Below are 27,933 nucleotides of genomic sequence, written 5' to 3'. Positions count from 1 at the left end.
ATTATTTATTGTCCTCTGCATCCTAAAGGCTGACCTCCTAAGTGTTTCTATCTTTACTTCTGTTACTAAGACAAGTGAACCTGTGGAGAGATTAGCTCTTGGCAGCCCTGAAGCCTGATCAGAAAATGGAGTATCAGGCACACTGATGACCTCCGAACAGTGGTCATGGCCCAGTGTCTTCAGTTGTTCTCCCCCTTTTGTTCCTGTCTCTGTCTCTCTCTCTCTCTGACACACACACACGTGTTCACACAGACACACTGACAGAGTACAGAATTCTCATCTTTTTTAAACCTGGGTGTGGTAGTTTTCCCCTCTGGGTCTGCTTGGCGGTGCCTGCAGTGCCCCGTGCTGCCCCTAGAATCCCCCTTGCTGACGACATGGCCTCCAGGCCTGGTTGGCTCCCTCTCACGCCCACTCTCCCTTCTCAGTTTGCCACCTGAGAAGTTGGAAGTTGGTCTCCTTCTGCCATCACTCCCGCTTGTTGTCTTTTCACCATTGGCTTTTTAAAAATATTTTTATTTATTTATTTTTAGAGAGAGGGGAAAAGAGAGGGAAAGAAACATGGATGTGTGAGAGAAACATCAATTGGCTGCCTCTTGCGCACCCCTATCTGCGGACCTAGCCCACAACCCAGGCATGTGCCCTGACCAGGAATCAAACTGGCGACTTCAGTTTGAGGGACGACACCCAACCCACTGAGCCACACCAGTCAGGACACCATTGACTTTTGAAAAGAAAACACTTGCCTACTAGCTCTGTTTAAAAGTAAAAGGGTTCCCTCCTACAGATTTCTTCCTTAATGTATTTGATCTCCAGCACACAAATAAACGTGTCATCTCTTCTCTGATCAGCACATTTGGTCTTCAGTGCCCTCTGTCTTCATTGTCAGGATCGGACCTGCTTCTTTCCCTTCCTCTTCTTTTAAAAATAGTAATCCCTACTCCCTGTCCCCTCCTCCAGTGCCCAGTTTATATACAACTCTAAAAAGAATACATCTGATACAGTATCATCCCTTAGGCTAGGGAAGGGGCCTATCTAGATGGCCTCATTAAGTCCTACAAGAAATCAATGTACCACCAATCACCCAGTGCCCAAATCATAAACCTTTCTTTTCTCACTCATTGATTAAACATATATATATATATTTATATATATATATATAAACATATATATATAAACATATATATAAATATATATATATCCAACTGCAATGTATTATTAGTCATCCTTAAATTCTACTGCCTCAAACCCCAAATTTAGTAATTTACAATTCATGTTGCTTGTTAGCTTTTCTAAACAACTCTCAATCTTTTGTCCATGTGTTCTCTTAGGCCACCACCAGTTCTAACCTATATTGTTACAGACTTATCCCTTTGCCTTCTATGTTCAGAGAGGAGGGGGATGGGGGAGAGACAGAGAGGGAGAGAGGGAGAGAGGGAGATGGAAACCAAATAGTTCTTAGAGTCTCAGGAGAATAGTAACTAGTTCCAGCCTGTAACCCTTGAAATTTCTTTCTGCTTAGAATCCTTTTCTGGTATGCTTCTTTTAATGCTATTATAAAAACTGATGTTTTGATAACTTTTAGGTTAACTTCTCTTACAGGTTAGCCATTCCCCTCTCCTTTAGTATTTCTTTCCCATCAAGGAAAGAAAAAGAATTGTAATTGAGTCATTAAGCAGGGCTCAATAAGAGTCTCTGGTCAATTTTTCTTTGAGATTAAATACTGAAACCAAATTGTTTCACAGTTATTTTTATTTCCAATCGCCTCCCTGGCTGTCACCAGAGGTCCCACAAGCATTGTATATCACATTTAGTTTTGCTTTTGCACTGAGTAGTGATGAGTTTACTTTTTGGAGGGCGCACAAGGTCACTGCAGATGCAAAGAGTATGGTTTCTTTCTGGAAAATGCAAGCTTCGAATTATTTTCAGGTTTCTGCAGTGAGCATGAATTTAGTAATGAAGATTGTCCTTCTCTCCCAATTAAGCAAATTACAATTTTCCTTAGTCCTTAACAATATCTTTAGTGGAGCTGCATACCTTTTTGCATATACAATGCTCCTGAATTTTTGCTGTCTCATAAGTTTGATGGGTACAATCTATTACTTGGAAATCTTTTATACTTAACAACATCATGCTATTGCCAAAAAAATGAAGAAGAGCGGTACTAAAGTGATTTTCTTTTTTTATGGGCAACAAAATTAAATTAAATTACTGAAATGTGAGGAAAAATCCACATTTAATAAAGGCTATTGAGTTACCCCCATACACAGTGTGGTTCTGAAAAACTGTGTTTGTTTCAAGGAGACGACAGAAGGGAATAATTTTAGATGTTTTGTAGTTTCATATTCTAACACTTCAAGTTGCAGATTGGACCATTACTTGACAAAGTCTATTTCCTACATTTATAGTGAAAAACAGTTGCTCTCACTTTTTCGCAGTTAGGTTGGGAGGAAGTCTTTTCCCATAACTTAGTCCATGTTTCACATTGACCATTAATGCCTGTTTCCTGCCACCAGATGAAATGAGATTGCAGGTTTCATTCACGCCGTTGGCAGGCAGCGGAACCAGGTTTCTAAGGGAACTAAATGATCCTGCTCTTGTGGTCCTGGCTTTCCTCTTCCACATTCTCTCTCCATTCAGTCAGTTTTAGCATCATTCCCATTCTGAAAGAAGCACAAGTGACAGGCCACTCCAGTGCAGCTCCCTTCCCTATGACCTTTCTCTTTCCATCTTTGTTTTCATCTCACCTCACTGGTTGGTGGCTGTCTCTCACTCTGCTCGGCCCCTCAGCTGTAGCTCCCAGCAAAATTGTCTTTAGGTCCTTGGAGGGTGTATCATTTTCCCATCTCCCCCCCCCTCAAATAAGAGGCTATCTCCTTGACATGTGTCACCAGGATAAATACAGAGATAAAAATATGCAAGGGGAAATGTACTTACAAAAGGGAAAGAATAGAAAAGTGTTGAAAGTTGAAAAACCTTAAATCAAAACCCCGTGGGAGCTGAGAGCTCAAGAGGCTCTGAGGAGAAATTAATGAACCGCTCTCCAGCAACAAACAGGATGGACTCGAGACAAGGAGCAGACTGTGAGCAGTAAAGACTGCAGTGCATTCAGCCCCATGTTAAGAAAAGGAAATGACCCACACCAATAAAAGAAACAAGTAATGTGAAGACAGGAATGGAATATACACACAAGTAAAGACCTTATTATTTTCCAATGCAATGAGGCAGTTGACACTAAAACAGTAGGTTAGAAGAAATGGAGCAGACTAGATCTTAAAATAGACTGTGGTTCAAGTTCTGAGTGGAAACATGCATTCTTCATTCTTTGAACAAATATTTACTGAGGACCTGGCATATGTAAGGCACTACTGTCGGGGCGGTGATCAGCTAAAGAGATCCACGTTGTTGTGGACTGCATGGTCTAGTGCAAAGAAATGGGTTTTTAATGTTCAAAAACTCCCAAATAGTAATAAGTGCTATGTCAATAATGAAAATAGAGTGGGAGATGTGAGAGTGACTGGGTGCTCTAGAGGAGATGGTCAGACTCTCTGAGGACCTAGCAGTTAATCTGAGATTTGAGTGACAAGAGGAAATGACTACATAAGCATTGGTATCTAATGCAAAGGACCCAAGACCAGAACACACTCACACTGCTTAAAGATAATAAGCACAACCAGCTTCTAGAATCTAAGCATGATCTAAAACTATCTATCACTGTTTTATCTCCATGTCTTCATATGCCAAACAGTTAGTCCAACACCATGGTCACCACCTTTTGTCAAAGTAGATGTCAACTGAGCAGCAGAAGCAAAGGAATGATAATAGTTTCCACTGATTACACACTTCTACTTGTCAGGTACTTTACATGTATTATCTCATTTTATCCCTAAGTATCATTTCCCCCATTTTACAGATGAAGAGCCTGATGCTGAAAGAGGTGACCGTCCCAAGGTCACACAGCACATCGCTCCCATTGCAAAGTTTGTGGTTGTGCCTTTACATCAGTCCGTTTCCCACTAAGCTACCTTAGGGAAGGGCAAGAGATCACGTCAAATGAAGAAATGAATACCGATAGAAGTGTGATGATTGAATTGTATCCACAGATTTGCCTTGATGATTAGTGTGCACACTTCAAAAATACCATGTTTCATGGATAAAATCCACTGTACTTAATTCCTTACCAGAATAACACAAAGTTCAGGGAGTAACTTTTAAGACAGGAGGGAAAGTTAATTTCATAGATCATTTAATGATGTATAAAATATTTTACTTTGGGTAAAGAAGTTTAATTTTAAGAAATGATTATATTTATTAAAGTAAAATGAAATGCACCATTCATGTAATCCAAGAGGATCATGGCCTTAGACACCCACTATGGGAAAGCTGAAATTCATGAATCATAGAGTAAATCCATCTTGTCCACTGTTCTAGCATAAGGATCACAGAGTAGGACTAAGGCACTGGAAGAGAGAGGATGACTCTGTATCTCTCCTAAACTGGCATGGGTTTATTTCCCAGTTTGGGGCAAGAATGGGGCTCTGTGTATGGTGTAATGACTACTTTCCACTGCGTATTTCACGATGCTGAGAATAACTTCTTGCCACAGTATAGAAAAGCATTTGAAACTATTTCTTCATACAGAGAAACAACTGAATTACTGTAACTTATTTCTATTTCAGTGACATGATTTTTAGAAATGGGAGAGTAAAAGTGGATTACTTAACAAACAGCCTACATTTCCCCAGCTTTTTTCACAGTGCATGGAATTAAAAAGCACCTACCAGTTAGGAGAATGCATGACAGTGAAAATAACTGTCTGGATAAGCTTCCGGGCGTCTCATGTAAGCCATATTCATTTTGTTGTTCACAGTCAGTATGAAACTCTACTGAAGGCCTTCCCTGCGCATAGTATCATAGCAGATAATGTATCAGGAGTGCAAAGGACACAGGAAATGTGCCCCTGCCATCAAAGAAATGGTAGTGCACAGACACATTATCAGCTCAGAGAAGACTGATTCATTTTGTTTTGATTCCTGCACAAATTTACATAAGTGAATAAAACTGACCTTGCTGGGCACTAGAGGCACACTCAGTGCCTCCAAAAGCGACACTGCCTATGACAGCACTTCCCATTGTCACTGGTAGGCTGAAGACAGGCAGGAAAGCAACAAGGAACCGAGGTACCAGAGAAGAAAGAGGACGGGACGAACGAGAGATCAGGAGAAGGGAAGAGGCCTCTGGAGTGGAGTATTAAAGAAGACCTCCCCTCTAAATAACTGATCCCAGCCCACCCCCCAGGGCCAGCACCTAGGACCTCCGAGGCTGAGGGTGCTCTGTGGTGCTCGGAAGTCTGCCCCGAGGTCAGATGTGTTTTTGTTCCCCTGAAACAACTGAACATTTCTCAGGAATGTAAGAATAGCCAGCCTTCTAAACTGGTATGTGCTTCATGGGTGGTTTCCCTTAACATTTCCTCAAACATGCCTATTATATTATCCAAAAACAGGCTAAAAATACATGGAAATCCCAAAGGAGCTGAGGGCAGAAAGCTTTGCAAGGCCCCGAGAAAAGTGGCCAGCTGTTTGATGTCCTAGTTCTAAACAGTGTCGAAGGAGGCTCAGTGTGATTTCAAGGTGCTCTGAAGGCTCCCCTTCTCCGTTACCTACGTTCCCTATCTGAGCAAAATATTTGTTCGCTGAGGCCTGAAATTGATTTTTCAGGGGACACAGTTTTTCATTTCATAATAAGCGAACTAATTTTAAATGCACATTCACTTTCTTGGGTGAAGTAAAACATTAGCTTGAAGATACCATCTGGAGGCAGGTTGACCCCCTTTCCTGAGAGCCCATCTGATATTAGAGAACAGGAGTTCCATCCTAAGAACACCAGGTCAAAAAGGAGAAGTTATGGAAGGACTCAAACTGGCCAATGTCCAGGTTTGGGGGGCCTTCTCTGCTGATTCCTTAATGTAGCTCAGAAGAACATCTATGAGCTATGACCCATTATGCTCTCCAGCCTCATCCCTCACGGGCACAGCCCCTCCCCTGCCCCTCACACCATACTCTGCCCAACCACACTCAAGGCGGGCCCACCCAATGTGTTCCCCAAGCATTTCCATGGCGCAGATTGTAGCATGTGTTACACCGAGGGATAATTGCCTGGTTTCCTGTCTGTCATCCTCTGGATTTGATCACCTTGCGTGTATTCGCCATCGCATTCCCAGTATTTAGCGCAGTGCCTGGAGCAGAGTAAATTCTTAAATAATAATTATTGAACAAGTGAGTGAGTTGCTTTCATTCTGTATCTGTTGTCAGAAGAGGAGTATAATTGGAGCAAAATTTGCCCAGAGATGTTGGACTAATATCATGCATACAGTATTTTCCTTCTTACTGAGAATCTGTTGAAGTAACAGAAAAAGATATAATGAAAAGAATAAATCCCTATTAGTTCTCATACTTGTCAGGGTAGGGCAACTGCTGCATGAAACAACGCCAAAATATCGATGGACTAGAGCCAGAAGGGTCCGTTATTTGTCCATGGCAGAGCCCAGGGCCAGAGCTGAAGTGGGGGCCAGTCTTGCTCTTTCTGCTCTCCACATCTGTTCAGCGGTCCGAGGAAGCAAAGAAAGCACAGGGTATCCTATGGGAGGATTTTTAGGAGCCAGTCTGGGAACGACATACATCACTGCTGCTTGGAATTCACTGGCCGTGACTCTGCCACATGAGCCCTCCTATTTGTAAGAGGCACAGAAACTAGAGGTTGGCAAACACAGAACCAGCCACCTCCCATGCCCCTGGAGAACAAGCCAAGTAAAGGATGACTTTAACTGAGTGAACTTTTGAGGAATTTCTCAAAGCTAGAAAGGAATTGGGATCGGATTGGAAGATAAAAATAAACAGAGGGAACCATAGCTTCACAAGTAACTCAGGAAGAAACAAATGAAATTCATGCCGGGGGAAAATTACTGCGAAAATGAAATCCATTTCAGCTATACTTCAAACTTGGAATCCACAAATGCAAATCACAGGCAATGGGAACTGCTGTCAGGGAAATTAAAGTCTGAAGTTGTTTTTTGGGGGGAAGGAAGCTAGGCTGCCCCAAGCTGAGCAAAAAAAGAGCGGCATTGCGCGCCCCAGGAAGACTCCTGGTGGGAGTGTGAGGACGGGGCGGCCTAGCAGAGCAGGAGCCTAAGGACAGCTGTGGAAGAAAAGGAAAGGAAGGGCATGACTCGAGCGTTTTTCCCAGGAGAAGTTACTCAGTATTATCTCACTGGGGTAGGAGTTTTAAAGAGAAAACTCGGCAGGCATGGGGCCCCCAAAACAGGCTGATGAGAAGAACCCAGAGAAAGGCAGTATCGTATGATTTCACTTATATATGGAATCTAAAGAACAAAATTAATAAACAAAATTGAAACAGACCTATAGACACAGAGAACAGACTGATGGTTGCTGGAGGGGAGGGGTGTTGGGAGGCTGAGTGAAGGCATTAAAAAGTACAAACTGGGAGTTCCAAAATAGTCATTGGGCTGTAATAACTATGTGTGGAGTCATGTGGGCACCGGGAATGTCAGGTGGCACTTTGTAAAATGTATGATTGTCTAACCACTATGGTGTGGTTAGACACCTGAACCTAATAGAGAATAATATTGAAGGCACACTGTAGTGGAAATGTAAAATTTAAAGTTCTTTTCTTTTAAAGCACCCAAAAGGTAAACTTTATACACATCTTGTCCAGTCACACATCCTTCTCCTTCCCCATAACAACCGGAACAAGAATATTTAATCAGAATGATAGGTGAACAGAGATCTGAATAGATATCCAACACTGACTTGACTTGTAAGAAAAAACAACACCCTGAAAAGGAAATGCCAAGTGCAATGAATAAGCAGCTGATACTCGAAGACGAAATTTTGAAGTGGAAATAGAGACAGTGTCTCCCTCCAGAGAGAGGCATGCTTACTACTCGGTGTAATGAAAATGTTTCCCTCTAGAACAAAGGGCAGGCATGTCTCTAAACCTCAGAACTGCAAAGCTCAGGGTTCCTCTTCTGTCACACAGCCCCCTGTGTACAGATAAGATCTATGTTTATGCCTCTGTAGGAATTAGGATTCAAGAACCAACATAAATGTTGATACTCTGGCTACTATCATTGTGTGAGTAATAAAGTCTCTTTGTTTCTGACCTAGGAGTCTCATGTCCTTGTCCAATATCCATCAAAACTATGAACAGAGGAAAATCTCAGGCCCTTTGAAGTTCTTAATTTTTATAATAGAAACACTGAGAACCTAAAATAGTTAACTGAAAGACCAAGTCAAGTTATCCTCCCAGAATTTGGCCCCCAAATAACTATGGACTATGGGGCATAGTTAAGAAACTACCCAGAGACTCCAATATGAAGCAGGGATCTGAAGGAACAGAGAGAATGGAGAGTAAATAACCAAGAAAAGTAGAAACAAATGCTCAAGCCTAAAGAAAGGTTTACCTTGAAAAGACTATAGCACATCAATGAATTTCTCCATAGATTGCTTAATTAAAACAAGAAAAGGGGTCCTGGTTGATGTGGCTCAGTGGATTAAGCACTGGCCTGCAAACCGAAGGGTTGTCAGTTCGATTCCCAGTCAGGGCACATGCCTAGATTGTGGGCCAGGTCCCCAGATGGGGCCATGTGAGAGGCAACCACACATTGATGTTTCTCTCCCTCCCTTTCTCCTTCCATTCTCCTCTCTCTAAAAATAAATAAATAAAATCTTTAAAAAGAAAGAGAGAAGAGGGTATACCTACAATGGTAAAAGCTGGTAGAAACCACCTTTCCCAAGCAATTCATAATACTTAACTGACATCATTAATAATGGGACAAACTGATGCATGTGCTGTCTGACATAACGCACTAAGAAGGATAAACTATCACCTCTATAATATTCTTGCTAAAAGACTTACTCTTAATCTAGACATGTGAAAACCAGACAAATCTAATTTGAAAGACATTCTATAAAACAGCTGGCCTGGATTCTTCCTTCAAAAATACTGATGATGTGAACGACAAAAAAAAGACAAGGCTGTTCTAAATAAAGGGAAAATAAAGGAAGAAAACAATTAAACATAGTCCATTATCTGTATCTGGATCCCTTGATTGAAAAAACACTGTAACTCCGGCTGGTGTGGCTCAGTGGATTGAGCACTGGCCTGTGAACTGACAGGTTGCTGGCTAGATTCCAGTTAAGGGCATGTGACAGGGTTGCAGGCTGGTCCTTGGTTGGGGGTGAATGGAACAATGATTCTCTCCCTTTCTTTCTTCCTCCCTTCTCCTCTCTCTAAAAATAAATAAATAAAATCTTTTAAAAAATAAAAAATAAATCAAGGATATTATTGGAACACGTGAAAATTTTAATATTGGCTATTAAATATTCATATTGCATCGAATCATATTTAATTAAAGATTTTTTGATGCAATAATTATTTATAGATGATGTAAGAAAAATCTTTGTTTCCTTAGGAAATAATATTGAAGTAATAAGGATAAAGTGTCATTAATGTCTGCAACTTATTCTGAAAGCGTTCATCAAAAAATTATATATAATATATAATTTTATAATATATAATTATATTATATCATATATAATAAAATTATATATAACATATAATTTTATATAATATATTATATATTATATACTATATATAATTTTACACTAAAATTACATGTGATCAATATAATATATTGATAAAAATATATATGAACAATATAATACATATGAAACCTGTATACAATACACACACGTATATGAGACTGAATGATAGAAGAAAATATGGCTAAACATTAACATTTGGTGAAACTAGAACACCTGAGTGTCTACTGTATTATTCTTGCAAGTTTGCTGTAGGTTTACTAATTTTCAAAATAAAAAAATTGAGAAAAAATAAATTTCAAATGCCAATCAAATGCCAAAAAATGATTACTATAAAAAGAACCTATCCCTAGACATATTTAGGAGTCATTTCATAACTCAGAAATGTAAAGATCATATTCTAAAAATTTCAGAGAGTTTGGGAGCTGACATAGGCACTAAACTGCAAGTCTGACATCTGAGGTTTTCATTCTTGTTCATCCGCATCCGTAGACCTGGGCCGAGAAAAGGGGAAAGGGAGGCTATTCCTTGCTGTTACAAGCTCACGGGCTTGTTTCAAGAATACGTGAATCGTCATTTTACTTTGAAAAAGCTATACAAATAGCTTATATAAATGACTTCTATAAGTAGAAGTATTATAGGCAGTAACTGTAAACAAAGTGCTTATGGATAGTGTTCTATTGATGCCTTTGTTGTAAAAGGTGTGTACTTGAGGAAGATAGAGAGAGGACTCCAAGAAAGAACGGTACACTGTGTCCACCCCGCCCCCCTTCGGAATAAAATCTTTGAGCTCTGCTGTCCTGGCCACAGGACAGGGGCCGTTGTGACCCCAAAGCCAGGTAAAGCCCACAGAGCAGAGAATTCCATCTGTGTGTATCTTCTTTGCTGTCCAAACCCTACTCCATTCTCCAAGGCATTTCGACCCCACAGGAGTATAACAGGAGCTGTGTGTGCTTTCAAACAGCCCAATCCTTCACAGTTTTGAAAAGCAGAGAGTGCTTTGGGGGACCCCCGCTCTTGTCCCTGTCTCAGACCTCAGGAGCCCTTGCTCAGGTTCACATCCCCCTGAGGCCCATGCTGCCCAGAGGTGGGTGGCAGGCAAGCAGACTGCATTGGCTGCACTCTCAGGAAGCACAATGCCAATGCTTTTAAGAGGTCAATGCCCTCCAACTGTGAAGTGGTAATGTGCTAAAGCATGTGCTTAATTAATTTCCACCCAACAGCATGCCATAAAATTGGAAAAGCAATTCCATTACCTGGGATCAATGTGCATAAAGTATACATAATATGATCAAAACTTCTCATCAGTGAATTTGTGTGTGTGCTTTGGCTGAATATTCAGAGGTTCATTTCTACTATACGCTGATGAATGGTGTGCAGTTAATTACCACTTAATTGCTTGTCTCTTTCTGCTTGTGTAGCTACCACATGGTTTTCAAATTATGGAGGTGAGGTTTTTGCTAGTTACCTTCAGATCAAGAGCCTAAAGGAAAAGCTTCCGGTTAGATTTTACAGTGAACAGCCATCCTCTGCATAAGTTTTTTTTTTAATTTTCTGTTTATTTGTTTTGTTTTTTTAAAAACATGCAAAAACAATCCCACCAGGATTAGGGAAACTAACCTGGTCTAGCTGCCATCTCATAAATATTTAAGGATATGGGCTGTAACAATTTTCTAAATAGTCTAGAGCTGTATCTACATAATACAAACAAAATTGGATGCAAAAGTAAAAAAAAAGCAATATACTTACTCCTCTTTTTCAGACTACACAATATTATACAACAGCTTTGTAATTATTTTTATAATTTTCCATACTGTCTATCTCCAGCACTTTACACTCCATAAGATAAAGACTGTCTTTCGCCCTGGCTGGGTGGCTCAGTTTGTTAGTCTCATCCTATACACCAAAGGCTTGCAGGTTCCATTCCTAGCCAGGGCACATGGTTGGGAATCCACACCTAGGTTGTGGATTTGGTCCCCAGGGCATGGACTGGAGGCAACTAATGTTTCTCTCTCACATCACTGTCCCCCACCCTTCCTCTCTCTCTCTCAAATCAATAAACAGATCCTCAGGTGAGGATTAAAAGGGGAAAAAAGGGTATGTCTTTCTTTCACTTTTGTATCTCTAACTTCAAGACCAACACCTGATATTTAGCTGACACTCAAAAAGATTTGCAAGTGAATGGCTGAATGAGTGAGTGAGTGAATGAATGAATGAATGACAAAGGCAGGTTCAAAACCCAGTTCTCCAGCCATGCAGGCCATCCCAATGGTCAAAATATCCACCTTTGAGTATGTAAATGTTCAAGGCAGAAATAGACATTAACAGAGGATACTTGGTCCCCAGAATATAATTTCCACTTACTTTCATATAAATTATGGCTGAACCAACTTGGAGATTAGATTCCACAGAGTTGATTTATTCACTTGAGATCAGGCACAGTAAATCTTAGTGGATCGGCAGCGTGTTACTGTGAACGGCTCCCCAGTACAGGGCCCCTTAGTTGATGGCACTTTATGGTCTTAGCAGAGTAAGCCTGGCTCTTGAGGCTGGGCTCATTCCTCAGAGAAGGAGACACCTCAGGAGGTTGGAGAGCCAAGGAAATGGAAGGCAGGTCCACAATCTCTGCTGCTTCCCTCCGGCCGAAAGAGCCAGTGTCAGAATCAGTGAGACCCACGGGAGCTCCCATGCTTCCTGCTGGTTGTCGCCTGTGCTCAGGCCTCTCACCTGCCCCTGAATCTGAGGAACAAAAAGCAGCCTGATTTCACAGGCTGAGTCCCCCCTCCGAAGCTAACCCGATCTAACTAACAAAGCACCAATACTCCATCAAAGACAGGACCTTTGCTTTTATCTTAATCTTCAAATTGCATCCACCACAAACTGTCTTTCCCAGAATGTTGTGAAAGCATACCACACACACACTTATTATTATATATATATTAATTAGTTTAGTGTTCAGAAATTTGTGTTAATAGAGCACTTGATTCAAAGCATAGCCAAGCTTTGTAATGACGTCTTAGGTATATAACTGCATTTGTCATTTCTTATCTTCTCTTTCCCAATATCCCCACCCCCATCTCCACCTCCCTGCCCCTTAGGAAAGGAGCCTGGTGGGGGAACCAACAGTCTGGATTGCAAGATTGAGGAGAGCGCTGAAACGCCTGCTCTAGAGGACTCCTCTTCTTCCCCCGTAGATACTCAGCAACATTCCTGGCAGGTTTCCACAGACATTGAGAATACTGAAAGGTAAGTGGGAAGTCGCCCTAAATAACTACCACTCCTCCTCTGCTTCAAACTCCTCGGGACCACAGAAAGTCAAGATGTTCTCTTTCAGAGCCAGAAACAGAGCTCTTAGAATACTGACTCAAGGGAAGGGAAGGGGTCCAAATCCTGCAATGGAAAGGTGGCAGAAACTCCGGTGGAGGCAGGCTCCCGGGCCAGGGCTCATCCCACTCCACCGTATTGCATTGCCATGGAAGCGAAATGCTCTACACACGTCACAGCCCACTCAGTGGGCCGCGTCCCCGAATCGCGCCAAGATGTCTCCCATAGATTCTCCGATTTTAGATGTATGGAATGGCCTGTTTAGTTGCCAGTCAGGGGCTGAGCATTCAGTCTAGTTCACAAACAGCTTTTTGCAAGACTCCCTTTTCTTATTCTCTCAGAATGTAGCTGGCTTCCCTCTAGTGGTCAAATCAAGTTAATGCATTTGCCTTAGCAAGCAGTTGCTCTGCTGCTGCTGCGTTTCTTCCCGGGGAGAAGAGATTCTACAGTGATTCTGGTTCACTTGAGGAAAGGGTGCAATGATAACATAATAGTCAGTGCTGTGTTTCATCTGGATGCTAAAATTTCCACTCTCTAAGGCAGAAAGACAGGTCCTTGTTTATTGGTCTTCGCACTGATGATGTCTTGTCCTTTGCTACTCATGCCCCCAGCGCCGGCACAAAGCGGATGAATGAATGCTGCGCAATTCCACTGAGTGCTCTGTGAGTGGGGTTTGAGTCACTGACAAGATAATGAACATTTTATTTTTTTTATTTTTAGAAAAGTAACACACGAGGGCATTTATAGCCATTGTGGTTCTACTTTCAGATTGTAATATAATTCTAAAGCTAATTACCGAATTTCTGTGTTTATAGAAAATTGAAGCATGTGGTAATTATGTGCTATTAATAAAACTTGGATTTTGTATAAGCTTGGAAATCCAACATTCAAACAATAAAGCTGTTTGGCACAGTCTGATAGAACTATAGACAAATGATGAGGGAGTGATTTATCTTAATTTATAAAATGGAAAATGCTTTGCTCTATTCCCAGGAAGAAACATCTGCCCGAGTACCGCGGTCAGGGCATAATCCAACAGCAAAGCCTTTTTTCCTTTTCAGAAGCCTGGCAGAAATGCTATATCCAAGCCCTGTGAGCTTGCAGAAAGCAAGCTATGGCTGGCAATAAGAACGGGAGAGTGTAGCCCATGGCACTGGCAGTGTTTTGGTTCTGCCCGAAAGCCTGGATTCGGGCTGTTGGAGGCGGGAATGACTGAGAGAAGCAGGCACACAGACCTGTCTGGGAGGGTGGCTTCCTCAGTTCCCCTGTCTCTCTGCCCTAAGAGACCAGTGTCTCTCAAACTGGGCGTTACATCAAAACCACCAGGAGGACTTCTTAAAAACTTTGGTGACTGAGCGCCACCATAAACCAGCCGAATCAGGCTTTTGTGGAGTAGGGCTCGGCATCAGGTGGTTCTCTCGTGCAGCCGCCAAGGCTGAGAACTGCTGCCCTCGGAGGAGACCAGGCCTCACTGTCGCATACTGGGTGACTAGCCCTGTCCCGCCTCGTGCCTGCCCCCCACCCACCCACTCCGTCTACTGTTGGGGATTTTACGGGAAAACAGAAGGTGCCTGGGTGGAGGGCCCTGTCCTCCGTCTCCCTCTCCCCCACTTCTCTCTCTAGAAATACCCTTTGGGGCCAATCAACACGCAGTACCCCACGGACACCTGAGGTGGAAAGTGTTTTGCACTTTTTACAGGTGTGTTTATACAGATCCACAAGGCTGCTGTCCCCTCCCTGTCACGTACTAGTCAATACTTAAGGAGGGACCCCACAGGGTTTCTGCCTCCTAAGACAAGTGGTCCTCATACTATCCTCAACAAAACAGTTGTGCTTTATGAAACGGAGTGAGTGATTTCAAACCTAAAATTATATGATATCTCTGTTTCCTCAAATAGCAGAAGGAACATAGATAGAATATTCTCAGTTTTATGATTATCCACCCTGCCCCCAAATTTTCTTAAACCCTGGGTGCCTGATATTTCTTGACTATTCTAGAGTTAACTAAAAGATATATCTGATTTTTGCTTTTTTAAATGAAATCTGCCAGCATATCTTGGGATCCCAGGAGTGCTGACCCCCCTGGACAACCATTGTGGAACGGGTGGAGAACGCCCTGTCCCAAAGATTTGAGAAGTCCCGTTGCCTCCTGCCACTGAGATGACGGCTTCCCACTCTACAGCCCAGGGGCTTCGTGCCCAGCTGTGCTCTGGGATGAGGGTGGACACGGATGCAGTGTCGGACGTGCATACCCGTGTCTAGAGGAAGACCCATCCGCACCCTGCGCCCAGTCTCTCTTTCTCCGTTCCACCCACTGTGAAGAGCTCTTCCCTGACAGTTGTGGAATTTGTCATACTCTCCCATCATTCCGAATCAGTTTAATAAGTGTTGGCCCTCGGGGATTCTTAACATCTGTGTCACACAGAATTCCCATCGTGGTAAAGAGAGACAAGAGCGAGTGGACCTACACACCCACAACAACCGTCTGACCGTCACCGGGCCTCAGCTTTGCCCAGGGTAACCCCACCACTCTAGTTGTGTGTCCTTCACCTCCTCATGGAAATCTGAAGTCCTGCCCTCAGGACTGGAGGCTCTCTCTGATCTCCGCCAGGGCCAACTGTCGGCAGAGACGAGGGCGGCGCCTCCAGCGGGCCGTCCACGTCCGCCAGGGTGGTGCTCTTCCCCCCAGGGCCAGCCCAGCTCAGATTTCTTTTCGTTATTACAGTAAAACAGATTCGATTTTTGCCTGTTGCAAATCAGGGCTAGTATTATTAAGCACAGACTCTTGTCCTTCAGTTGTCTCATGGAACAGATTGTTTGAGATGGCATTTCAAAAATTTACAGCTGACGGTTTTTTCCTTTTGATCAATTTTACAGAGACATGCGAGAAATGAAAAACCTTTTAAGCAAACTCAGGGAAACTATGCCTTTACCACTGAAAAATCAAGGTAAGTCATGTCATTTCTTTTTGAGATAAATGATGTTTTTTCTTAACATGAAAACCTTGGGACTTGTTTCTAGAGAAATTAAAGCAAGTTTTGGTTTTTTGCACAAACAACAGAAAGCACCAAGTATACATTTGCCTTTCCTAAAAAATATATATATTATACATGATATTATATATGATAATGAGAATGGAATCTCTCAGGTGAACACAGTTTTGCCTGAGGATAGCCCACATATACCCTGACCTTAAAACAGACACTTTCTCCTCTGGCCCTGTCAGTCAAGAGCATTTACTCACGGCCTGAGCTGTGCCAAGTATGGCAAACACGAAAGGTTTGAAGGTTTGCCCCTTGCCTTTAAGAAGTTGACATCCTAGTGGAGGAGACTCAAGAATACTTCCAAAGGAAGATCTCTGCCTTCTAGACATTTAATTAGCTAAAGAGGTAATAGTAATAATTAACATGTATTGAGAACTTATAGTGTGCCGCAGTGATTCCGCACCCACCTGGGATGCGGTTTCCGTACCACCAAACAACTCTCGGGTGCCGGCTGAGCGTCCTACAATTCAACTGAACTCTGATACCTCCTGATATAAAGTCAGATCCCACAAGTTAAGGGCCCTGTCCCAAAGACTGCCCCTCCCCCACACATGCTTTGGAGGACAGTGGTAATTTCAGGGTTGTCACCTGTGCTTCGGACCAGCAGGCTATAGATTGGAGGTTCCAAGGACTCCCTTCGTGGGTTTGATTAGATTGCTAGAATGACTCAAGGAACTCAGAGAAAACACTCACTAGCAAGATCCCTGGTTTATTATAAAAGGATATAACTCAGGAATAGCCAGATAGGCAAGATACATAAGACAAGGGGCGGGGAACAGGCACGGAGCTTCCATCTCCAAATGTGCCGTTCTCCCCAAATCGCCCCATGTTCACCAACCTGAAAGTTCTGGGAACTCTGTCCTTTTGGGTTTTTATGGAGGCTTTATTACAGGCACGATTAATTAAGTCATTGGTCATCAGTTTATTGAAATCAATCTCCATCCTTTCTTCTCTCCCAGGAGGTCATGGGTTGGGAGGCAAGGTTCCAACCAGCCCCCATTCTTAGGTGCTTTCCAAAAGTCACCTCATAACATACGAGATGCCTTTATAGCTCTCAGCAATTAGGCAGTTCTGAGGGTTTTAGGAGAAAGAGCAAATATATATTTATTATAAATCACAGGAGAGTGCAGGAGAATGCACTCTAACACGGAAAGAGAAAGGCTGCGAGAGATGGCCGTAAGCTTTTATTAATTATCCTTCTATTAATTATCGTCTCTCCAGTACCCAGAGCAATGCCTGGGGGATAGTAGAGCAAGACCGGCCGTAAACAGTGTTAAATCTGCACCCAACTCGGCAGCCCCAGGGTCTGGTCCCCAGTGGGGGGAGCCGTGTACAAAGGACAGTAATAACCACTCTCACTAAGCATTCGTGGCCAGAACAGCCTTGAGTGTAGCATCTGCTTCAGGGAGTGGTAACTAGAGGGCAGGGAAAGGATTTTTAAAGGTAAGAAAAAAACTCCTGTGTTTTCACTGAGCAAAGCCTGGGTGGGAGGGCGCACCGGGTACGGCCTGCCTCTGAGCTGGGAGGGAGAGGATTTGGCATCGAAGATGCAGTGCCTGTTGGCTCAGGGAGCAGCGTGGCAGAAGGTGGAGAGGTGGAAATGAGAACACCAGGCAAAGAGGCCGAGGAGTAGTGTGGCTTGAGCCAGTTGGGATGGATGTGGTGTCAGAAAATAAGAGGCAGGCGAGGCGGTGTATCAGGTAACTCAAAGAGAGTGCTTATGAGGCTTGAATGATGGAATGCATGTCATATATCAGCAACCTTACAGAGAGCAAACATTCAACAAATGCTTTATTGTTGCTGCAATTATGATTGTTGCTATTATCTACTGGCTGGCCCACCCAGCTCAACTCAGGAAGACGCCAAACCATCATGGGAAAGAACAATTCCTGCTGCCACTGCCTGTATATGTGGTGTCCTGCCATTTAGAGCATGGACCCCAAGACTCTGGATCTGGGGTTCGTGTCTGCAGCTGTCCTCTGCTTCCTAATGTGTTTGGCAAGCCTACCGCCATCAACAGCACCTGGGCCTCTGCCTGTACGTCATGTTCGGCTGCCCAGGAGGGTGACCGCCCAGGGTGCCCCAGTCGGACTTCCCTGTGTGCCACGGAGCCCCTCTTCTAAACCAGCCCATCCCACGAGCCCCTCTACTTTCAGGGAAAATTCCTCCACAGTTTTTAAACCGTGCATTAATGGGGGAAAAATTTCATTTTACTTAGGACATTGTTTATAATCATAAAAAGTAAAATATATTTTGTAACTTTATATTGTTTTTATAAACAAAAATAATTTTATTTTATTTTTTAAGATTTTATTTATTTTTAGAGAGGGGAAGGAGGGAGACAGAGAGGGAGGGAAACATCAATGCATAGTTGCCTCTTGTGCGCCCCCCACTGGGGACCTGGCCCGCAACCCAGACATGTGCCCTCACTAGGAATTGAACCCGTGACCCTTTCCTTTGCAGTTGGGCACTCAGTCTGCTGAGCCACGCCAGCCAGGGCTGATTTTAAATATAATAATAGTAATTAAATGATACCCAGGACATGAACCCTGAATCTGTTTGGGGAAGTAAAAGGCAAAAGCTACAAGAGGCAAGGACTTCTTTAGGAGGCAGCGACGCAGTAGGATTTTAAAATAATAATAAAGAGAAATTGAGGCGAAGTCTTGTGGATAAGTCAGGTTTCTTCATTTGTGGGAGAAATAGGAACCCTTATCATGTGAAGATGCATCTCGGTTCTCTACGTGTGCGGTGGGCACGCACGCCATCGTGTCACCGTGAGCTGACCGGTGAAGAAGAGGGGTGTGTCTGGACAAGGGTCTAAGAAGGCCAGAGGGTAGGAGAGCAGGTCTCTGGAGCTGGGGACATTTTTTAGCAAATGCACATGGTGCCACGTCAATGAACAAATGGGCGAGATTCCCCTCCCTGGCCGCTTGTGCTGAGCTCAACCGCAGGGACTTCCCCCGGACCTTCCTGGAATTCTGTCCGGGTGGTTCGTGTACGACACAGGTCTAAGTTAACACGTGCTGGAGATGGTCTGGGGTGCCATGCAGAAAAGCGTATTCCAGTTCTTCTCCGTAGGGCCTCGTGGTGAAAACAATGCTAACTGGATGAAACCATTACAGAAAGACATGTTTTCTTTCTGTCTTTTTATTTTCTTTCTCTCCTTATTTCATTTATGTGTGTGTGTGTGAAGCAGAGAGAAAGAAGGGAAAAGATGCTGCTTCTTGTCCCATTTTTCCTTATTCAGACATTGGCCACGTGAAAATTCTGCGGGGCAGGCGCTGGGGGGCCTCTCCCCAAACCTCGGCCCTCGGTTCTCAGGGCTCCACCCCGCCCTCTGGTCAGGAACTGCCCAGCGGCGGTCTCCGCCTTTGGAGATTTAATCAGATCTCCTCCCCTTCCTACCACAACCAAAACTTGACTTAACAGGTGACTTTAAATTGATTTCAGTGGCAAATAAAGGAAAGTGGGCAAGAGCAGGAATTCTGATGATTAGTGGCCGAGGCCTTCATTTTAGACAGGGCCTTCCTTTCCCACCGTTCTAGTTAAAAAGCGGAGGCAAGGAGGTGCATTAAAAAAACAGTGAGCCACCCTCGTTCCTCCAGACAGTGTCCAGACCTCCTGGCTCCCAGCCCACTGTTCTCTCACTGCTTCAGCGACTCCTCTGTTCTACATTCAGGGTCAGTGACAGTGCTGTCGGGAGCTTCATTAATTATGATAGTCTGGCTGTGTCACACGGATTACAAATGGAAACACCTGTGGGGAGCCCACAAGGTTACTGACAAAGGCTGAAAGGAGATTGGAAAGTGAAGGACGAGTGTCTTCTGAGTGCATGTTGTAATCAGACAAAACAAGTTGGTAGAAATAAATTAAGCCTGAAAGACAGTTTCACCTTTTCTCAAATTCTGACTTAATGAATGCTCTGCGTGTGTTGGTACATTCACTCTTGCCTAGAATTTTGTTGTTGCTACCAAGCATTACAGTAAGTCAGAAATGGATCAGTCGGGAATTTGATGTGTTCCAGAATGGGTCCCCTTCTGTGGACAGCCCTACTCCAGTCTAAACTGGGTCTAGGAGCAGTTTCCCAGACTCACAGCCCCGATCCACTCCCATCTGAACCTCCATATCCAGAACCAGCCTAACTCTATCAGGCAGAAGAGTTTGATATCTGGCTGAGAATACTAGGATACTACGCTACCTACAAGCCTGGAGATGACCTTGTAGGTCTTTTCCCTGGGGCCTCATATAAAAACTTTGTGCTTCAAGTCAGTGCCTGAATATTGCTCAGGGCAGTTTTACTGTTAGACCCATATCCTTAGTAATCTCTGCAACCTTTTGTCCAGGATTCATCTTGACATATGTAATCCTTCTCTCCTGTGGTCTGATGCAGGTCTGGTCACACAGCACTGATCACACGTGAGGCTCTTAATGCATTACCCTGATTACGCTGAGCTCCAACTCAACGTTAAATGCCTGCTCATTGTCTACTGAGGGGGGAACAAGCTTCTCACCCTAGTATCCAATATCCCCACATCATCCAACGTGTGATGAGCACCTGTGAGGTGTCCAGTGCTGTGTTGGGTGATGGGGATGTCTCTCCCCTTAGATGCTATCCAGAACACAGAACAGATTGAATGAGGAAACACCTGAGAAGTTTTTTTCTAATGATGTATGCCTCCTGTCACAGAAATCGTGATGGAGTCTTCAGGGTAGAGCATGTGAATTCTGGAAATAACCGACACACACACAATTGGAAAGACAAGGACACTAGTGCTTATAATACAACTATGACATAGACACCGATTGCTGTGAGTGCATATTGTATTCTCACGTAGCCAGATTTGGGGGAAGTGGAGATATTGAGAATTTCTTTTTGGAAAGTATCTGAGCTGAGATCTCTTAGGATGAGTCAGAGTTAGCCAAAGAAAAAGATGGAAAAAATACAATCTAGGCAGGAGATCCTGGATATGTGAAGGCATTTGGGGAGATGAAAGGGTGGGGCATTCTGATGAACTAGGATCACTTCCTGTGCTGGGAACATGGTTAGAAAAGAGCCTTGGGAGGTGGGTGGGCCTATATCATTAAGGTCCTTGTGAGCCATGCTAAAAGGTTTGGACTTTATCCCAAAGCCATTGGAGGGATTTATCAAGGAGAAGAGGGATGCAACCAATTAGATGGGCAGAACCAAGGGTGAAACCCAAGTTCAGACTTGGAAAGCACAGTGAGTGATAGAGTCATTCACAAAATTAGAGGGAACAGAAGAGGAGCAGCAGAGACAGAAGACAATTGAAGTTTTGGACATGGGGGCTCCAAGAACAATTCCGGAGCCCCGTGGTTAAGAGTGGATGTACAGGTCTTCTGTGAGTTGAGACCAGTACACTGGGGGCACTGGGAATACAGATTTAAACATCATCAGCACAATGGTAACTGAAGCCCTAAGAATGGTTAAGGCCCCCCGAGGAGAATGTGCATAGCAAAGAGTCCTGGAAGACCAAAACTGAAGGTCTTAGGAGAAAGGAGCAGTTTACGAAAGGGACTGAGAAGGAAACCTGGAGTGCCTTATGAAATACATAAAGGAAGTTGCAGGGTAGCTCAGCTAAGTAAGAACTGAAAGTGTCTGCAGGATTTGGCAACAAGATGATCACTGGTGATGTTGGCAGAAGCAGCTGACTTGGAATTCTGGGCCTGGAAGCCTAGTTAAGGGGGGTTAAGAGGTGAGTGGGAAATGAGGAGCTGGGGCAGAAAGGGTAAACTGATGAAGAATTGTATGAAAAGTTGCTTATAGGGTGGGGGGCGGAGACAGGATTAGAAGCAGAGATTGTGGCAAGGGCTGGGACATTTGGAAGCATGAAGGAATGCAGAAGCATGAAGCAATCCGAAAAGACTATGCAGGGGAAAATGCTTAAGCTGATCTTAAGGAAGGGGGGGGGGGGCATTTCCTTGGAAAAAGAACTGGTATCTGTAAAGGCGGGGAGGCAGGGGCAGGTGCGGCCATATTCAGGGAATTCTTAGTAGTTCTGTTTTGTACTACCTCTTCTTTCATATACCCTTCATTCCAGCCAGGCTGTACTGTTGATCTGGACCCACATTCAGGCTGCCTTTGCCTGCCTTGTTCTCTCCATCTAGAACACCTAACCCCCTGTTTCACCAAATGTCCAAGTCCCCCTCACCCCAGCAGCCCACCATGAATACCAAGACCTCCTCGGATTCACAAATATCTTCTTCCTTCTCCTCCACTTGGGAGAGAACTCCCCTCGGAATTCCCCTAGCACTGTGCTTGTGTCTCTCTGGCAGTGTTACTGCTGAAGTCTCAAACATCTGCAATAAAAATCAAACATGTCTCAACAAGGTCAGGTGAAGTAGCCCAGAAAGTTTAGAATGAGTGGGGAAACAGTCCATTTTGCTCACATTCTCTTGGCAACCCATCACTTCAGACAGACAGGATTTTAATCAATGTGGAAAGACATCTTTCCTTGGACTTCAGTCACTTCAGACCATCCAGGCATACTTACTGCTCCGTGAATGTCAGCCCTTCTGCAGGTGCCGGCTTCCTGGGGTGGAGAAAGCTGCCCTGAGTGCCTGCCAAGACCTTGAGAGCTTTTCTGTCACCTCTGCCCTAGGTGATAATCGGACAAGCTCTGGGCAAAGGAGCCACCAAAGTGCTCAGCAAAGACGCCCCACCTCACCTGTCATCCTGAACAGGAGCCTTCCCTTTGCTGACACCCCAGCACTTATTCATCAGTCCTAACACTTCCTATTCACTTGTGGGTGCTCCGTATGCACGCGGGTGTGCACCCAGCACTCACCAGTAAAGAACATATAGGAAAAGAAGACAGAGTGAAGAGAATTTCAGTAGCAAAGGGTTTCTGATCACCATAATGAGTGCACAGACACAAGGGTCAGTCTTTTTTATTTTTCAGTTATAGTTTACATTCAGTATATTTCTATATTGGTGTCAGAGGTACAGCAAAGCAGCTGGAAAATCAGGTACTTCACGGAGTGGTCCCCTCACTGCCTTAAATAAGCACCTGGCCTAATACATATTTATCACAATATTATTGTGTATATTCCTCTGCTATACTCTACGTCTCTGTGACCATTTTGTGACCACCAGTTTGTACTGCTTAATCCCCCACCCTTCTCACCCAGTCCCCAAACCCCCTCACCTCTGACAACTGTCAGTCTTGATACAAATCTATTGATATCTGTGTGCAATGCCTACATGCTTTCAATACATAAAAAGAGAGAACAAGAACAAATATACCACCACAGCAAACACATACCACAGCAACCGCATGTACACTCTCTTTGTAAATACAGCATCGTAGGAGACATTTCCTCTTGTAGTGTGAACCATACACATCAGAACTACATTTTATAATATGTACAAATACCAGTTAGATCATTCCCCAAACTCTTTAATGTTTGGAGCAAAGGAAGGATATATACAAATTCAGGGATTTTGAATTTGTATATAGACTTGCCAAATAGATTTGAAAAAATAGATTTTCCACACCTTAAAGAAATAAAAATACAAAGATTTTCATATATATATCTTTATAGTTTTGGTAATTCTGTTCCAAGGAAGCATTCAATTTTGGATGAACTTGAGTTTCAGGAAATGTTGCCAGTATCCAAAGAAATACTGAAAGGTAAAATTCTTTACCCTTCAGAGTCTGCTTTATCTTTGCCATATCCAGTTAGGTTAAGTTCATTGCTCGCTTGGTGGTTAAAAAAGTAAGAGTCCATAGAATGGTGAGAAAGTGAGTTATCTTTCTGTTCCAAAGCATACTGTGACTCATTGCTAAGATAGTAGCCTGAGAAATCAGGCTCATATATATACTATCTGACATAGTTTTTAATGTCTTAACTTTTGGGGGGCAAATTTATTTATTAACTTTTAGGAGTTTTTTACTTTTTTATTGAACTTATTGGGATTACATGGGTTGATAAAATTATATAGGTTTCAGGTATACGATTCTACAATACATCATCTGTATACTGTGCTGTGTGCTCACCACCCCACGTCAAGTCTCCTTCCATCACCATTTGCCCACCCTTTAGCCTCTTCTACCTTCCTAAGACAACTTTAATTATAAAACAGAGATGCCCTATTTTTAGCTCTCAAAGTGTTGACACCCAGAGCATAGTGAATTATTTTTCACTAAGGAAAGGATGAAGAGAATTCTTTTCTCCTCCATGTTAGCAGAATGTGAGGGTATTTTTTTAAGATTTTATTTCTTTATGTTTAGACAGAGAGGAAGGGGGGCAGAAAGAGAGGGAGAGAAACATCAATGCATGGTTGCCTTTTGCATGCCCCCTACTGGGGACCTGGCCTGCAACCCAGGCATGTGCCCTGACTGGGAATCGAACCAGCAATGCTTTGGTTCACAGGCTGGCACTCAATCTACCGAGCCATGCCAGCCAGGGCAGAATGTGAGTTTTAAGAGAGGATTTTCATCTGTGGAGGCTGGAAGTGTGGAGTGTGTTTGGTTAATTTGATGTGCTCCGCTAAGGCACCTCTTTTCTTCCCTGGCTCCAACTTGCTATTGTAGTTCCATCTAAACGTATGATGTAGTGTATACCGCTTCAAGGAACACTGTTAACTTGGTGGGTGATGCTAGTTCACTTCAAAGTATGACACATGAGAACCTTTGGAGAAGAGGAGGAAAGGCCTAGGCATTTGGACGACACATTTACGTAAGAGGACCAGAAAGTCAGGACTTGTTTTTGTTCTTGACAGTTTCCGGAATGTCTAGGCTCAGTAATCAACAAAAACTAATCCTCATCTACAAACCATGTTCTTGAGGTGGGGCACACTCTTCACCTTTTTCATTGCTTCGTCAAACTCCTGATTCTGGGCTCTTTCCCAACGTCCCCTCTGGTCCAGGTTAGGGTGGAGAAAGGAGAGAGCCCCTGAGCTCTGCTCTGGCAGGGTGGTGCTACCCATCCTGGAAGACCGTAGGTCCACAGCAGTTGTCAAAACGAACCAGCCAAGGGGTTGCCCCTAGCTCCAGTCTGTCCACACTCCAGCCCTGTGCCAGTTGGCAATGACAAAACTTGTCTCTGTGGTCCTTCTCAAGCCTCTGGGATGCACACTGGTTGGTTCTGCTCAACAGGATATTTCTATCCACCCTGCCTATGGACTGCACTAGTTCCTAGAAACCCAGCCCATTAAACTAGATTTGGCTTAAGGGCTTATTTATTCCTCTACTTATCATCATGCTAAAAATTTCAAACCAAACTTTATGAATTCAACAGCTGGCCATCTTCTCTTACCCTTATTACAAATATCTATAGATAGTGCCAAGGACAGACTAAACAAGGAATAATTGAAACTTCTTCCTAAGGCATGAAGGAGGTAAATGGAGGCAAGGAAATTGTCCTGTATAAAGGGAAACAATTAGTAATAGCTCTATTTACTAAGTGCTTCCTCTCCACTAGGCATCAAGGTATCTACCCAAGCTAAATGTTTTTCATTTAATCCTCACCTAAGGAATATTAAACCCTATTTTACAGATGGACAGACTAGAGCTTGGTGAGTTTAACTTGCATGTTCAAAGTCACAGAGCTAGTAAATAGCTGAGGCAAGTTTATAAAAGAAGCCAAACTTCCTCCAGGGCTCTGTCTAAGAATCTATGCTTCTCCCAACTGAACGATGAGATCTAAACAGTTGAAATTTCATTCTAAGCAGTGATTCTCAACTGTGGGCTGTTTGCCCCTTCCCCGAAGAGTACTTGGCCATATCTGGGGATATTTTTGGTCACCACAGCTGGTGGGGGAGCTGCTTTTGGCATCTAGTGAGCAGAGGCTGCTGCTGCTGCTGCTAAACATCCTACAAATGCCCGGACAGCCCCCAACAACACAGAACTATCTGGTCCAAAATGTCAGGAGTGATTAAGGTTAAGAAACCTTGATTCAGAGGGTGGGGGAGGGGGTTAAAGCTAATTTATAAAAGAAGGTTATGTCTGTACCTCACTCATATGTGCTTTGTCCTGTCACAGATGATAGCAGCCTTCTAAATCTAACTTCCTACCCGCTGGTGAGAAGACGGAAGAGAAGGTTCTTTGGGCTATGTTGTCTCGTCTCCAGCTAGACAATTCCTCCTGGAAACCCACCCCAGGGGAGACTGGAAAAAAATCACAGAAGCCAAGGACCTCCAGACAGCTGAACCACAGTTATTGGGTTTTGACTATGTTTTCTATGCTTCATTATTACTTTTATCTGCCACTCTCTGTCCTTGGAAATGATTTTACATTTGAAAGGAGCTGCTGTCAAGGGAAAAAAAAAACAGATTCAAAATGTAGGCTGTTTTTCAAAGGATTTTTAAAGCCAACATTGTGCATGTCTGCTCCAAACCATACCATGACAGATGCAAGAATTATGATTTTTAAATTATTTAAAGGTTTTTAAAAATGTATCATACAGAGAAAACTTATTTCATGTATAATAGTATATCTATAGCTCTCACTGATCTTATGTTAACAATTTATCATATATGGAAGAAGTCTTTTGACATAGAAATCTGTTTCAAACTACAAAACTGTGTTAAAAATCCAGTCTATCAATATCATTAGAAATAATATTATAAGCAAACATACCACCTCACCTATTGCTTTCTTTGCTTTCATTTACATTTAGTCTTCCATTCTGTCAGAATCTAAGAGCTTCAACTGAAAAAATATCTTAATTTATAATGCAAGAAAAACCATATATGAAAAGTATTTAAATTTTGTAAATACACAATAATCCTAATACCTTCATTCAATGCATATGGGCAACTCATTTCCTTTTGATCCAATTGTGTCTTTTTCAGCTTCTTGGAGAATGAAGTACTCCAGTTAGGAAATGGTGTAGTAACATATACAACTGCCCTCAAATGTAAAATTTGAATATTATCACATTTTGTTCTAACTGAAATCTGAAGCATGAAGTCTGCACATCAGCATAGTGTTAACTCTTTTAGGGCATGCTGGAATTAGCTCAGATCATACAAATACTTAACATTTTACATTGTTAATAAAATCTTTTTAGTTCAGCTGAGCTTGTCTCATTTTAGGTGACTATACAGATGTGACTTTTCCAACGTGTACTTCGTGTCTTACCTTATGAGTTAGATTCTTGAAAGCAGGCCACGTGAAGCAATACTGTTATTTTGGAATGGAGGAAGCCAGGCACCACGTTTCTCTGCTCACAGCTTTGTTGTGACCTTCCTCCTCTAAACTAGTCACAAGGTACAAATTTTGGTAGATCTCTCCAGGCTCTTCCTTTGGCCCATTTCCCAGACAGAATTTCCCATGGGGTGACAGATCAGGCCTTTGGACTTCTTTTCTTTTTTCGTAGTCTGAAAAATCCTGAAGTCAGACAAGAGGCATCAGTGTCTAGTGTAATAAAAGGGTGAGCTAGATGCCTACAAGTTATTTATTCAAAAATCATCTTTAATCCCAACCCTATAATTTCTTCCTACTTATGTGCATGGGCTATTACATGTCCATCAATATTTTGACCTGAAAATGAAGTATATTAAAGCTTTTAACTTTAATGAAGATAAAGACAGGTGCAGACGAGTTACTGGAATAATTATTGTATTAGGTTGAATTATCTGAAAGTGCTGGTATTTGACTGTTTTGACCTAAGAAGTAGCAATTTCATATAGTTCAACCTAATATCTAATGTTGTGGCAATTATCCTTGGAATTGTCTGCTAGCTGCTTTTGATTGAAAGTGATGTGAAAGGATTAAAGAGTTGGAAGAAATCTCAAAAGGCTATGTAGGTCTCTATTGAGATCATACCAGTGTATTTTCATCCTCATTCTTAGAGCCCCGAGTTGTGTTCCAATGAAGGGTAATTGATGCATGATTATAGCTATGCCTGACTTAATGTGAAGAAGTACCCTTGAAAATTGCATGAGAAAATCATCATGTTCTAAATCAAATACTTGCAAA

General features: G+C 42.9%; 1 protein-coding gene across 2 annotated transcripts in view; it reads left to right on the top strand.

Annotated features, from left to right (window-relative positions):
• RGS7BP (regulator of G protein signaling 7 binding protein) overlaps window positions 1-27,722 on the top strand; it is an 83,198-nt gene extending 55,476 nt beyond the window's left edge. For both annotated transcript variants that reach the window (XM_037062873.1, XM_037062872.1), the window contains exons 4-6: window positions 12,719-12,866; window positions 15,822-15,892; window positions 25,993-27,722. In XM_037062873.1, coding sequence (XP_036918768.1) covers window positions 12,719-12,866; window positions 15,822-15,892; window positions 25,993-26,084 — 311 coding nt within the window. In that variant the 3' untranslated portion in view covers window positions 26,085-27,722. The remainder of the gene's footprint in view (window positions 1-12,718; window positions 12,867-15,821; window positions 15,893-25,992) is intronic.
• The last annotated feature ends 211 nt before the right edge of the window (window positions 27,723-27,933 follow it).

Source organism: Sturnira hondurensis, unplaced genomic scaffold, assembly GCF_014824575.4.
Source record: "Sturnira hondurensis isolate 20B ecotype Veracruz unplaced genomic scaffold, ASM1482457v3 Scaffold0014384, whole genome shotgun sequence".
Taxonomy (NCBI): domain Eukaryota; kingdom Metazoa; phylum Chordata; class Mammalia; order Chiroptera; family Phyllostomidae; genus Sturnira; species Sturnira hondurensis.
Note: the sequence above shows the minus strand (reverse complement) of the source record. Positions and strands in the feature narration are given on the sequence as shown.